The following is a 14,125-nucleotide window of genomic DNA, read 5'->3' as shown; positions in this document are numbered from 1 at the left end:
TTTAAGAAAGATATTCTTTATTTACAGTATCTAGTATTTTTAAATTTATATTATATTGAAAGTACCTGGCATGTTGTAATTGTCAAGTAATAGTTACTATTGTATATAGAGCCGTCAAATACATGTATGAAGAATTTTTAATGACATGGAAAAATTTAGAATACTATGTGAAATGAAAAGAGTAGATTATATCTAGCCTACATGATCTCAGTTATGGTAAATATATTTATTTGTCTTATATGTGCATAGAAAAATGGATGGAAGAAAATTCATCAAACTGTTAACTGTGATTATCTCCAAATGGTAGCATCATGGATGATGTTTAAAATTTCCCTTAGAATTTTGTGTATTTTAAAAATTTTCTACAATGACCATGTGTATCATATTTTTTTTAAAAGTACGTTTAAAAACAAAACAAAGGGGAAAAAACACAACTATCTTTGAAGTTCAAGGCATATTTACTTTTTTATTAATAAAAGCTTTAGGAATATCTGCATATATACATTTACACTCAAGTTGATAACATCAGCAGTTTAACATCAATACAAATTATGTTAGAGAACTTTTAAATTTCAGACATGGTCATTTATACATCCTGTTCAGTATTCTTGCTTTTTTCCCCCCCCTTAGATACAGACCTTGATAGTGAATCTATTGATGATAGATGTATAGCTAGTTTGTCCTGGAATTTGTGAAGATAATTATATTGCTTTATGGTCTGTATTGCTCCAGATCCTCATAGGTCTCTCAGGCTCTCTATGGCTTGCTGTGGTAATACTGTCAGACAGGTATAGTAGGAGACAAGAAGATGGCTACAAGACAGGATCTCCCAACTCCTCCCTAACAGTGTATTAAGGTGTTTTTTGTTTTTGTTTGTTATTTTTAAGGCAGATTTTAAGGTCCTCCATTATTTCACAGCAGCTGGCCATGTCAGGAGTCCTTCCAACTGGGATTGGATGATGCTGAGTGATTATTCCATACTACTGGTAGAGGTCCAAGAGGTTTGGGACTCTATATTTTGATAGTTCCCTTCTGATGCAGAAAACAATATGTCATGCATACCATAGCTCTTTAGTTCTTCAGTATCTTTTTGGATATTTCTTCTAGTATTTTTAAATTTATAACTTGGAAGAGCACATAAACCAAGAAACTGAGAACAATTCACTTGTGACAGGGGTGGCCATGATATCTGAATTGGAGTCTGTTCATCTTCAATAGGCTCTTCCTCTGTTGAGTCAAACTCACTTGTTTGCAATGAGCTAGGTTCTTCACCCTGGCTGCCCCACCTCTGGCCATGTATACTTTGTGTTGAGTTTTGTTTTTAGTGGACATAGCCAGTGCATTTTTGGTTTTTATTAATTGTCTTTGTTTTTACATTGCTTAGAAATAATAGTGGAACAAAGTTTTGTTTTTTACTAGTAACTCTGAACTGTATTTGTTTTCTAGAGTTAATTTTTAAAACTTTTTTCCCCCCAGAAACAGCATTTAAATTTAAAGCCCTAAAGAAGGTTGCACAGTTAGCTGTTATAAATAGCCTGGAAAAAGTAAGTCATAACTTCTTTGGCATTACAGTTTTGTTAACTTAGCTATAAATGTTGCTCTCTTTACAATTTTGAATTAAAAAGTCATGGCTGGAGTAATCATTTTACATTAATTTTTAGGGAAGTGCATTGCAATAGTCTTATGAAAGATATTAGTAGTTTGTGATATAATTGAAGCTGTGTGACATTTTATTTACTATGTTAAGAAAATATCCTTGCTTTCATGTAAAAACATGTTTTATTATTTGTAGGCATTTTGGAACTGGGTAGAAAATTATCCAGATGAATTTACAAAGCTATACCAGATTCCACAGACAGATATGGCTGGTAAGGATAAGATTGGTTTTTTGTCTTTTAAACTCTTACTTATGAAGTAGGAACCTATCAATTTCCAAGTTATTTTTTGTTATTAAGGTGCTTTTACATCTTGTCAATAGGTGTCAAATAGGAAATATTTTTCTTATATTTCTAAATTATCCTCAACCCTTTCTTTTCCTTGAGCAAATGGATAAATACATTTGAAATGAAGCTCTGATCTTTCATTAGAGTTGTGGAAGGGATATTTGATGGCTCTTCATTGTAGAGAAGCACTTTATTGTGCTCTGAGGCTTTATTTTGTATTTAGGGAGATGTGTATAAAGTATTAGTATCCTTACCTAGAATTCTGCAGGCCCAACTGCAAGGCAGAGAATACAGATTCCTGAAGCTGTCCAGACCTTCTTCCTTGGGTATATCAGACTTCACATGAGGCCCTGCACATTGATATTAAACACAAGTTTGGCCATTCTAAAATGTGGATTTTTCTAGGATGGATCAAGATAGCTCTTCTAATACTACATGGACATTAGAACATTGCTTGTCTGCTTACCTGAATGAATTGTCTAATTGTTTAAGTGAACTTCCAAGTTTATATTCTAAATATGTGGCCTTTGGATTTTTGGATAATGTCAGAGACTTTCTTCTCATCTAATAAAATCATTTACTATTTACATTTTTTTTACATAGAGTGTGCAGAAAAGCTTTTTGACTTGGTGGATGGTTTTGCTGAAAGCACCAAACGTAAAGCAGCAGTTTGGCCACTACAAATCATTCTTCTTATCTTGTGTCCAGAAATAATCCAGGATATATCCAGGGATGTGGTTGATGAAAACAACATGAATAAGGTGAGGAGGGCAAAATTATTTCCATATGTCCAGATGTGAAGCAGTTTATTTTACTCAAGGGGTGTATTATTTCAGGCTTAGCATTCTGTAAAGATGATAGTTCAGGGGACCATTTTTTTCTTTTTTTAAAAAAAAATATGTTTTTATTTATTTTTAGGGAGGGAGGGAGAGAGAAACATTGATGTGAGAAACATCGATCAACTGTCTCCTGCACGCCACCACCAGGGATTAAGCCTGCAGCCTGGGCATGTGCCCTGACTGGTGCATAAGTCAGTGCTCAGCCAGCTGGGCTGCTATTGAGATTTCTAGTTTCATTTCATTGTGATCAGAAAAGATATTTTATATGACTTCAGTCTTTTAAAATTTATTAAGGCTTGTTTTGTTGCCTAACATGTGGTCTATCCTGGACATTGTTCATGTGTACTTGAGAAGGATGTATATTCTGTTGTTTAGTTACTAGCTTTTGACATGTTATATTTGAGAATACTTGTAAATTTTATTTAGGAGAAAATCCAAAGGGAGAATTTTGTTAGTGCAAAGAGAGCTCGAGATCACAAGAAGGGATAACTTGTTGCGAGGAACAGAATTTAGAGCAATAAGTCAGCCTTAGGATATATCCTTAGTTAGAAGACTGAAGGTTAAATATAGCCTGGAGTTTTAGGTAAAAATGAACAGTTTGACATAGACCATAACCAAAACAAATTAATATTTAGGAATTAAGAATAATGTAAAAAAGAATATCAGCTGAATTAAGGTTGAACAGTGAATTCCCTTGTTTGGGAAGGACTGTTTCTTATGTTTCTTTAATAATTCAACAAAGAATGTGAAGAACAGATTCTATTCTTTGGCTTCGAGAAATATTTAAAAGACAACTCCTTTCATTGAGAAATTAAAACCCATGGATATCAATTGTGTATTTTTAGAGTACAGTTTTTAGAGGCTGATATTTTGCTACTTTATTAGATAAATCTGAATAATGAGAAACTTCATATATTATCTTTTTGCTGTATTTGAATTCTGTAGAAGTTGTTTCTGGATAGTCTACGTAAAGCACTTGCTGGCCATGGAGGAAGCAGGCAGCTGACTGAAAGTGCTGCAATTGCCTGTGTCAAATTGTGTAAAGCAAGTACCTACATCAATTGGGAAGATAACTCCGTCATTTTCCTACTAGTTCAGTCTATGGTGGTCGATCTTAAGGTAACGTCCTTATTATTTCTTTACTGTAAACTTAAAAAAAAATTAAATGGGAAGTAAACTTCAAGTATAAGTATTAACCCCTAGAGTGCTGGGGAGTGCAATCGCGCTCCTCCTGTCTTTCGCCAAAAGTGCTCCTCCTGCAGTGTCACTATTAGATGCTAATAGTTCACTCTTTATTGACAGATGGCACCTAAGGAAAATCAGCAAAAATGCCTTGGCAATTTTAGCATAGTTCCTAGGATATTGGTTGGCACTCAAAGGGTTAAACTAAATTGTCAAAGATCACTGCTAACACTAAAGTTCTGAGTCTTCTTTGATAATGAGTTCATAGGATCTGCTTTTGTTGTTACTTGTTCCTCAGGCTAAATACAGTGGTGTAGAATATGAAGAAAACACATAATTAATGAGTTTTCTTAAATTAGCATAAATATTCTGACTTGGTTTTAAAATAATATATTAGGACCTGAAAGGGATTATATATGGTATAGTAAGAATTTTATCAGACTGATGAACCATAATATTAGTGCTTTGTGCTTCTTCTGGCAACTGAATGCTACTGCCATCAATGTGGATGATGTATTGATATTATTAAATGCTAGAAAGAGAAAGACTGCATGATTGTTTAAAGGCTTTTGTTTTCTATTGGGATTTTCATAGAACCTGCTCTTTAATCCAAGCAAACCATTCTCAAGAGGCAGCCAGCCTGCGGATGTGGATCTAATGATTGACTGCCTTGTTTCTTGCTTTCGTATAAGCCCTCACAACAACCAACACTTTAAGGTGAGAGCATTGGTTTTTATCCAGTTTTATTCACCGATGCTATTGATCCTTTATAAATGTGAAAAGACTAGAAAGATGAATAGGTTACACCAATACTGGTATTGCTCACTATTATCCTATCTAATAAAGAGGGAATATGCTAATTGACCCTCATTCGGTCACAAGTATGGCAGCACCCACAGCCAATAAGGAGGGAATATGGTAATTGACTGCCCCACCCTCAAAGATGGCGGCGCCCACAGCCACAGATGGCTGGCAGGGGAGGGCAGTTGTGGGCGATCAGGCCAGCAGGGGAGGGTAGTTAGGGGTGACCAGACCAGCAGGAGAGGGCAGTTGGGGTCGACCAGGTCTGCAGAGGAGGGAAGTTGGGGGGGGCCAGGTCTGCAGGGGAGGGCAATTAGGGACGACCAGGTCAGCAGGGGAGGGTAGTTAGGTGTGACTGGGCTGGTAGGAGAGGGCAGTTGGGGCCAACGGGCCGGCAGGGGAGGGCAATTGGGGGCGATCGGGCAAGCAGGGGAGCAGTTAGGCTTTGATCAGGCTGGCATGGGAGTGGTTAGGGGGTGATCAGGCTGGCAGGCAGAAGCAATTATGGTCAATCAGGCAGGCAGGCACGCGAGCGGTTGGGAGCCAGCAGTCCCAGATTGTGAGTCCCTATGGGATCGGGCCTAAACCGGCAGTCGAACATCCCCCAAAGGGTCCCAGATTGGAGAGGTGCAGGATGGGCTGAGGGGCCACACCCCCCCCCCCCCCCCCAGTGCACAAATTTCATGCACTGGGCCTCTAGTATATCAATATTAGTTTAAAGACCTTAAACATTTATTCTATTTTTAAAAATTTTTTGTTAGTTTTGTTTTTTCTTTTGTTCTCATTTGTGTTACTGAATATTTTTTACAGAAATAATCTGCTATTTTTTTCTGCCATCTGTAGATCTGCCTGGCTCAGAATTCCCCTTCTACATTTCACTATGTGCTGGTAAATTCCCTCCATCGAATCATCACCAATGTAAGTCCAAAAGGTATTGCTAAATTACTTAAATTTTTATTTCTTTTTAAGAAAGATATTCTTTATTTACAGAAGGTTCTGAATTTAGATATATGATATAGGAAGATTTATCATAGGTGGTTATTAATAATATCTAGTAAACTTATATACAATTATATTTTTCATAATCAGTCTGACCTGAGGGCCCTTATTGAGGAAGGTGGAGTTAATAGGATCCTTTGGAAAGATTAAACCTAAAATATTTAATTTGGATCCAATATCCTTGAGAAAGTGCCACTGAAAATATAACTTAAGATTTTCTTTCTAAAACTTGTTGCATACTCTTAATATTCTTAGCTTTTCCTCAGCTTTTGATATGTTCTGACTTGTCACCTTACCATTTAAATTAAAAGTAGTAGTTATTTATGCTGTAGCCCAATATGACATGTTTTAAAAATGGTGACATCATATTTAATTGTACTTTTTAGTCTTCCTTAAACAAATGAAATATTAACGTACTTAAATAGAGGTATTCACATGTTACAAAGCCATATTAGACAAAATAAGCAAATTCATTAAAAGATACTTGTAAAACCTTCAACTCTGATATGAGTACATTCAATAGAAAGATAATGAAACCTTATCAAATTTGAACCATTGATTTAAAACATTCTGTTCTTCTAATTATGAACAATCACCTTTTGAGAGTTCTCAAGTGTTATTTATCATAGCTCCACTTTTATCTATTTATATGTGTTCACACTTATATAAATTGGTTAACTTTTTCCCATTTTCTGCCCTAAAAGGGACTTTAATAATTGATGATTTAGCTATATTTGTCCTCTTTATCATCAGATTCCATTTTAAGAGTGTGTCTCTGGTGAGTTAAAATACCTTCCCATCTTTATTTGCCTTAGATGTGTTGAATTACAGAAAAGTCTGCCCACATTTTCTTTTATCCATTTTTGAAGGGAAAAAATAACTACTAATAAAGCTATTTAGTGACACATTTAATTTTTCTCAATGGGGTGCTAGCAGTGTTTTGGGCAGAATAATTTTTTGTTGTGTAGGACTGCTTGTGTTTGGAGGATGTTTAGCATCCTGCCATATTTGTGACACTTCCCTTTCCCCACACCCAGACATTATGAATAACTAAAATTGCCTGAGACAATAACACCTCCCTCAGTTGACCCTCAGTTGCCTATCAGTGAATTAAATTACACTGATAGGTAGAAGTAACATTAAATACAATTTGTTCCAAAGGAAAAGTTTCATGAATCTGATTGTAGATAAGGTATGTTTGTATTAAAAACTTAACATTTTTTTCTTTTACCAGTGTAATGAGACAGTACATTATATCCTCAAGGTTTACTTTCAAGGCCATTAAAAAAAAAAAAAAAAGATGATCTCCCCCCTCAAGTTTATGTGTAATTCAGAAATAAAATATTATTACATTTACCCCCTTTGGCTCATAATATTAAAAACATTCCATTTATTAGAGTGTATGGTTTTACATAAATGCTTAAAACTTGTATTTAGTAAACACAAGTAAACTTTTTTGATACTTTGTGGCTAGTTACTTTAATTGTAAAATATTTTTGTCTACAATTGACTATATAGAGCACTTTCAAGCATGGACTTGGCACTGCTGTAAGTGGCTGAGCTGCTCTTTGTGGGTTTAAAGCATGCCTGGAGTGGTACTTCATGCATGCCTCAGTGTATACGGTGAAGTGGTCGTGCATCCTCCTCTACTCTGACGAGTACTGCATGTGTGAAGGTGGAGTGTGTCTGTATCAGACGTCACATCAATGTGAAATCTATTTTTATAAAGAAAAGTCTATATTGACTAAGTTTTAAAATACTAAGCATCAGTAAGCTTTAGATGAATAGCTTGAAAAGAAATATAAATTTGAGTGTGTAAAGTATCTTTTAAAGTTATACCTTTGATAATGATACTTTATAATTATAGACTATTTGATAAATTGTTTGTTGTTGGGCTTTTTCCTCCCTTTGGTTTGAGGCTAATAGATACTGAATGTGAAGTACTTTCTGACCGAAAAGGACTGTTTATAAAGTAAATAGGTAAATTTATGGAATTGATTATTATATAATCTTATCAAAGGCAGTTAATTATGAAAATATTTTATCTTGAAATTACATGAAAATTTTCTTAGACATTTGGACTCCTAATCTTAAATTTATTCATAGTGTAAGATTTCCTTTTAAATGATTCTTGGTTCAATACACCTCATAAGTTTTCTTCTTCCATGGTGCTTTAGCCAATTCATAGACTAAAAAAGTAAATAAATAAATTACCACTTTCTCAAATAAGATAAAAGTTTTGCTGATGTGTTTTTGAGAGTTTATTCAGAAGTTGTGTTGGTATTTACAGTTTTGTTTTTGCTTTTGTGAAACATATTCATGCTCAGTTCATAAGTACTGTGTTTAGATCTAAAATATCCACTGTTTCTTCTTAAGAAATCTGAAAGTCTATTCACTATTTGAATTTTATTATAATGTAAGCTTTCATCAGTAGCACTCATAGTACTGTCACCTTTTTTATTATGGCATGTCATAAGAGATGAATTGTAGTTACAAGATCTATGTTAAGATCTTACTCTTGCCCTGGCTGGTTTGGTTCAGTGGATAGAGCGTCAGCGTGTCGACCAAAGGGTCCTGGGTTTGATTCCGGTCGGGGTCACGTGCCTGGGTTTCGGGCTCGGTCCCTAGTCGGGGGCATGCAGAAGGCAGCCGATCAATGATTCTCTCTCATCATTGATGTTTCTATCTCTCTCTCACTCCCTTCCTCTCTGAAATCAATAAAAATATTTTAAAAAAGATCTTACTCTTTATAGGCTTCCATTAGGCTAATTTATATATGTTGTTATAATTGGGAGATTAAAGGCATAATATACATATATATGAACCAAATGTCTTAGTCATCAGTGGAAAATGCTATAGCTGGTGTAGTACTTAGTATTCTGGGTTTTTTTTCCATTTGGCAACTTAGTATAGTTTTCTATGGTTAGTTCACATATTGAGAATGAGATGGTTTCTTTCTTTTGAGAGGTTGAAGAAATTATTTCCAAGGTACTTGAAAATTTATTTAAATTCTCTCCTGGAGAATTGCACATAGTTTGATCAGATTGTAAAAGTAATGCTATTTGTTTGGCAATAAACTTAGTGTTTTCAAGGAAAAAAAAAATTGTCTACTTTGATTGACTAGATTCAGAAATGACACATTTAGTAACTGCTCAAAACACAAAAATTTTTACCAACTACATGGTGCCTAGTTTTTAGTGCTTATTTTATTTGAAAGTGTATCTTTAACTTTTACTGTAAGATAAATGAATTTATAGTTATGGAAAGTATCAGTTATTAAAATCACCAAATCTTAAGTTAAAATCAAGTTGTTTTATAGCGTGCACCTGGTAGTATGATACAATTTCAGCAGGTACCTAAATTACACTAATTCAAAAGAATATGTGCACCCCTAGGTTCACTGCAGTGTTATTTACAATAGCCAAGATTTGGAAACAGCCCAAGTGCCCATCAGTAGATGAGTGGATAAAAAAGCTGTGGTGCATTTACACAATGGAATACTACTTGGCCATATAAAATAAGGAAATCTTACCTTTTGCGACAGCCTAGATGGACTTGGAGAATATTATGTTAAATGAAATAAGCCAAAGACAAATGCCATATGAACTCACTTATATGTGGGGAATCTAATCAACAAAGTAATTTAACAAACTAGAACAGAAGCATGGATGTATGGGACAGACTAAACTGACAGCTGTCAGGGGAGGGGATTTGGGAGCTGGGTGAAAGAAGGTGAAAGGATTAAAATATATGTATGTATACATATATACATATATATATCACATAGACACAGACAGTAATATGGTGGGAGCCAGAGGGAAAGGGGCAGAGGTGACGGGGAGGTAGAAGAGGGCAAAGGGGGATAGATGGGATGGAAAGAGACTTGACATTGGGCAGTGGGTGCATGATGCGTATGCAGATGATGTTTTGTTGAATTGTACACTTCGGATGCGTATCTCTTTAATCAGTTTCTGACAAGATATTGTGGGGTCACTAGAGTGAGGAAGACCCTTATCTCAATACATTTTGTGATTATTCAGCCTTTTCAATTTTAAGCTGATGGATATAAGCCGTAGCATTAGTAAATGTGTGGAAATCATGCTGTACTGATTGTTTGGACAAGTCAAATAACCAAATTGAGCAAAATTTAAAGGATTCATTATATAACCAAAATAAAAGTTGATCATTTGTTAGGAATTAGCTTAAATAAACTAAGAGTTGAAGGAAAAGCAGAAACAACCATATTATACCCCCAAAAGTATTTTTCCCCTCACAGCTTTTGAGTCCCTCCCTTCCTCACTGTAGTTCATATTCAAATTACGTATTGTAAATTGGTTGTACAATTTACTATCTAGTAAATAGAGTTCGTAGTTCAAAGTTTTGGATTAAAGTAATAAAACTTGATGCTACTGAAAATATTCTGAGAATTATGGATGAAAAAATTAAATGTTGAGAATTTAGCTTAGTTTGGAATAAGAAGGAACCTGTGAATAGGATGTGAAGCTATTAAATTCCCATTACCAACAAATTTCAGTTGTTCTTTCAGGTGTTTTCTGTAGCAGGAATATTATAAATTGGAAGTGCCCACACACATATACACATATTTTAGAGAATGGGAGGGAAGGAGGGAGGGAGAGAGAAAGAGAAAGAGAGAGAGAGAGAAACATTGCCTTCCATTGGCACCTGGACCAGGGACAGAACCTGTAACCTGGGTATGTGCCCTCACCAGGAATCAAACCTGCAACCTTTTAGTATACAGGACACTGCTCCAACCAGCTGAGCCGCAATGGCAAAGGTGGAAGTTTATATTTTAAGTCATCCCATTCCTTGCATATTCTCCATATGTAGTGAAAATTCATCCAGTCATTTTTGTGTTAACTGATAGACAAACTTTATAGTTTTTTTAAAAAAATGTTTTTTATTGATTTTTAGAGAGAGGGAGAAGGATAGAGAAATAGAAACATCAATGAAACATCCTCATTTGGCTGCCTCTTGCACACCCCCTATTGGGGGATCGTGCCTATGACCCAGGCATGTGCCGGTGACATCTTGGTTCATGGGTCCATGCTCAACCACAGAGCCACACTGACTGGACCAAACTGTATAGTTTTACTGATTTTCATAATTGTCGTTTTTCATAATATAGTATTAATTAATTTTAACATAAAACTTCCAAGATACACTTTCAAATAAAATAGGCATTAAAAATGGGAATCAAAGCTAAACTCATTAAACCAAAATATAAACATATTTACATAAAATAATTGCTTTTTAAAAATATTTAGCTATAATAAATTTGTCTTTGTGGTGATCATTAGTCTTTTCATGTATTGTGTCATCATTGCATATCAGTTTAAGCTTATGGGTTTACTAATAGCTTTATCTCATTTACTAATTCCATGTTGTAATTATCATTGTTGTTTGTAGGCATATAAGTGATTGTTTTCCACATATTCCTTCAACATTGTGTTGAACCACTAATCTCTTTTAAAGCTTTAATAATCATATTCTTACCCAGGAGAATATAGACTTTATATGCATATGTTACTAAAATATGTAAAGCATTAAACTTATAAAAGAAGATTTGGTACAGAATTAGCTCTCTAAAGACTTTCTGTTTTTCAAATTCACTAACTTATCAGTGAGAAGAGACAATCTATATCCTCATGCTCATAAAGCAGACAATCTGTCTCATGTTTATTATTATATTTTTTTAAAGGTGTATGGTTCAAATTAAAGATACTATTTGAAATTTTTTTCCCATTTTATTATTTATTATTATTTTTTATTTAAATTCTTTACTGTTGAAAGTCTATTTGAAGATATTGGAAATTGAGGTGTGTGTTTGCATGGTCTTAGAAAGTTTATCACAAAAGGATAAAACATAAACTACAGTAATAACCAGAGCATATAACTCAGTGCAAACTTGTACTTTCCCTTTCTTATGGTCTCTATTTTTGTCCAGTCTGCATTGGATTGGTGGCCAAAGATTGATGCCGTATATTGTCACTCAGTTGAACTTCGAAATATGTTTGGTGAAACACTTCATAAAGCAGTGCAAGGCTGTGGAGCACACCCAGCAATACGAATGGCACCGGTAAGATTAATCATGAATTTTGAATCCCACCTTCTTCCTAGTGCGTTTTCAATGTCTTTATCCCATTCCTACTGTTTAGATTATTTTAGAAAATCAAATATGTCCCTCCTTTTGTATAAGTATTGTAATATGTTGTATACTGCAGTATTGTTGCAATACTAGTTTATGATGTTGGTTTTCCACTATTTCAGTGAGTTGAACTTACTTTTTTAGAGAATTTTTCTCACAAAATGCGTTAAAAATCTTAATGTCACTTTTTTAGTTTCCTTTTTCTTTAATTTTTCCTTATGAATCAAAATATTTTTATTAGTTTCCCCATCTTTTGGGGGATGACTAGGTGATGCTGACTTCTGGGTTAGAGTGAATGTTCCTGCTAATGCACAGTTTACCATTGGGTGCTGAATATTACACATAGGAAATACGAAAGAAAATTTAAAAATTTAATTAAAAATAATTCAGCAAACATGCTTTGAGCTTTTAAAAAATGATAGGCACTTTGATATTGAAGTTTGTGTTTAAACTTAATAAAAACAAATTAGTACTCTTGATATGGAATTTTAAATCTCCTGGGGGACCCCATTTAAACAGACAATTAGTTACAGGATTGTAGAAGTCATATATTGCTATTTATATATAGCAAGAATATTATACATGTCAACTCTTGACATTGATTGGTGGTGCTTTGTCTTCTGCTTCTTATTTTCTGTTCTTACTGGCTGCTGTCGCTCACATGATCAGATGCCAACCAGTCACTGTTTTGCATGGCAGTGGGCTTCTGTGGCTGTAAGTATGACCCATTGTAACTACCTCAGAAAAGTCCTTGGTTTTTTTGACTTTTCTGTGCTTAGTTACCATCATAGTCACATCATGTCATTTCAGATAGAAAATGTAGCATGCTTTTACCTATTGGTTTTATCTTGGAAATTATCCACTTCACACTTAGAAGATAATTGAAACAGCTTCTTCCCTGGCATGCTTCTCTTTTTCCAAGTTCCCTTAGTCCATAAAATATTTTGGTTTTATGTAGTTGTAGTTCACTCTTATCCAGTTGTCAGTAATTGTTGCAGAGGATTGTTTATCTTAGAGGTTCGAATAGAGAAATTTGCTATGCCATATGTTTTGGGATTATTTAGCATACAAAATTATAACCAAGAGCATGACAGTGATTTTTTAAAATTCTCACCTGAGGAGATGTTTCTATTGATTTTTTAGAGAGAGAGAGAGAGAAATGGAAGGAGGGAGCGAGGGAGGGAGAGAAAGAGAAACATCAATGGAGAAATATTGATTGCTTGCCTCTAGTAAGCTCCCTGACTGGGGATCTAACATGTACCCATATATATGCTCTGACCAGGAATCAAACCCACAATTTTTTGGTATACATGATGATGCTCCAACCACCTGAGCAACCCAGCCAGGGATTGTTTTATTATATAAAATGCAAAGTTATTTTTAGTTAACTTTTTGTAGTGCCAAGCACTTAATTTTTTAATTTCAATCCAAGTATAAGGTAAACATCAATAATTGCTACTTAAATGTTATTTAACTAGATAGACATTATTTAAAAATTTTTTAGAAAATGATTTGCAGTTAATTGTTTAAAAATTGTTTACTGACTTATTTCAGATATCTTCTGGGAAGTTATAACTTTATTTGACTTTTTGTTTACAGTTTTCTGCCTATTTTGGCCTCCAATAATAGAAATTGGTGGAAAGTTAATACTCACTTCTAGTTTAACTTCAATTCCTGTTTATCTCCTTTCTGTAATTTAATTTTTTTTGTATGAGGATTGAAAGAAAGTGAAACTAAATTACTCTTTTGAACAAAGACAGAATTTTATTGGTAGTCTGAAAATGTTTCCTACATTTAGAAGTTATTTTTACTTTTTAACTCTAGTTATCAGCTGATTCTAGGAGCTGCATATTATACTATTGATAATTGTTTCTTAAATCCATACTAGATTATTTTGGTCCAAGGACATCTGTGATAAGAATTTAGTTTTTATATTTTAATTATTCTCTGAAATTATCAGTATTCATTTGATTTTCAAAATTAAGAATTATTTTTAAGCTGCTTATAGTCACATATTTATATATGTACTAGAGGCCCAGTGCACAAAAATTTGTGCACTCGGGGGGGGGGGGGAATCCCTCAGCCCAGCCTGTGTCCTCTCGCAGCCTGGGACCCCTCGGGGGATGTCCACCTGCTGGCTTAGGCCTGCTCTACAGGGGATCGGGCCTAAGCTGGCAGTCAGACATCCCTCTGGC

The 14,125-nt window shown here is 34.6% G+C and overlaps 1 protein-coding gene and 1 pseudogene across 17 annotated transcripts in view; one reads left to right on the top strand and one right to left on the bottom strand.

Annotated features, from left to right (window-relative positions):
- Positions 1-14,125, top strand: part of NF1 (neurofibromin 1) — a 240,759-nt gene that overhangs the window by 68,990 nt on the left and 157,644 nt on the right. For 16 of the 17 annotated variants that reach the window (XR_004972868.1, XM_036340624.1, XM_036340622.1 and 13 more), the window contains 7 exons: positions 1,477-1,544; positions 1,793-1,868; positions 2,547-2,704; positions 3,728-3,901; positions 4,559-4,681; positions 5,609-5,683; positions 11,730-11,861. Coding sequence is in view for 16 of the 17 variants with exons in the window: in XM_036340624.1 (XP_036196517.1) it covers positions 1,477-1,544; positions 1,793-1,868; positions 2,547-2,704; positions 3,728-3,901; positions 4,559-4,681; positions 5,609-5,683; positions 11,730-11,861 (806 nt within the window). In the remaining variant the exon portion in view is untranslated. The remainder of the gene's footprint in view (positions 1-1,476; positions 1,545-1,792; positions 1,869-2,546; positions 2,705-3,727; positions 3,902-4,558; positions 4,682-5,608; positions 5,684-11,729; positions 11,862-14,125) is intronic. The other variant, XM_036340626.1, reaches the window with a different exon arrangement.
- LOC118671339 lies at positions 587-1,276 on the bottom strand (annotated as a pseudogene).

The sequence above is a fragment of the Myotis myotis genome, unplaced genomic scaffold (assembly GCF_014108235.1).
Source record: "Myotis myotis isolate mMyoMyo1 unplaced genomic scaffold, mMyoMyo1.p scaffold_m19_p_17, whole genome shotgun sequence".
Classification (NCBI taxonomy): Eukaryota; Metazoa; Chordata; class Mammalia; order Chiroptera; family Vespertilionidae; genus Myotis; species Myotis myotis.
Note: the sequence above shows the minus strand (reverse complement) of the source record. Positions and strands in the feature narration are given on the sequence as shown.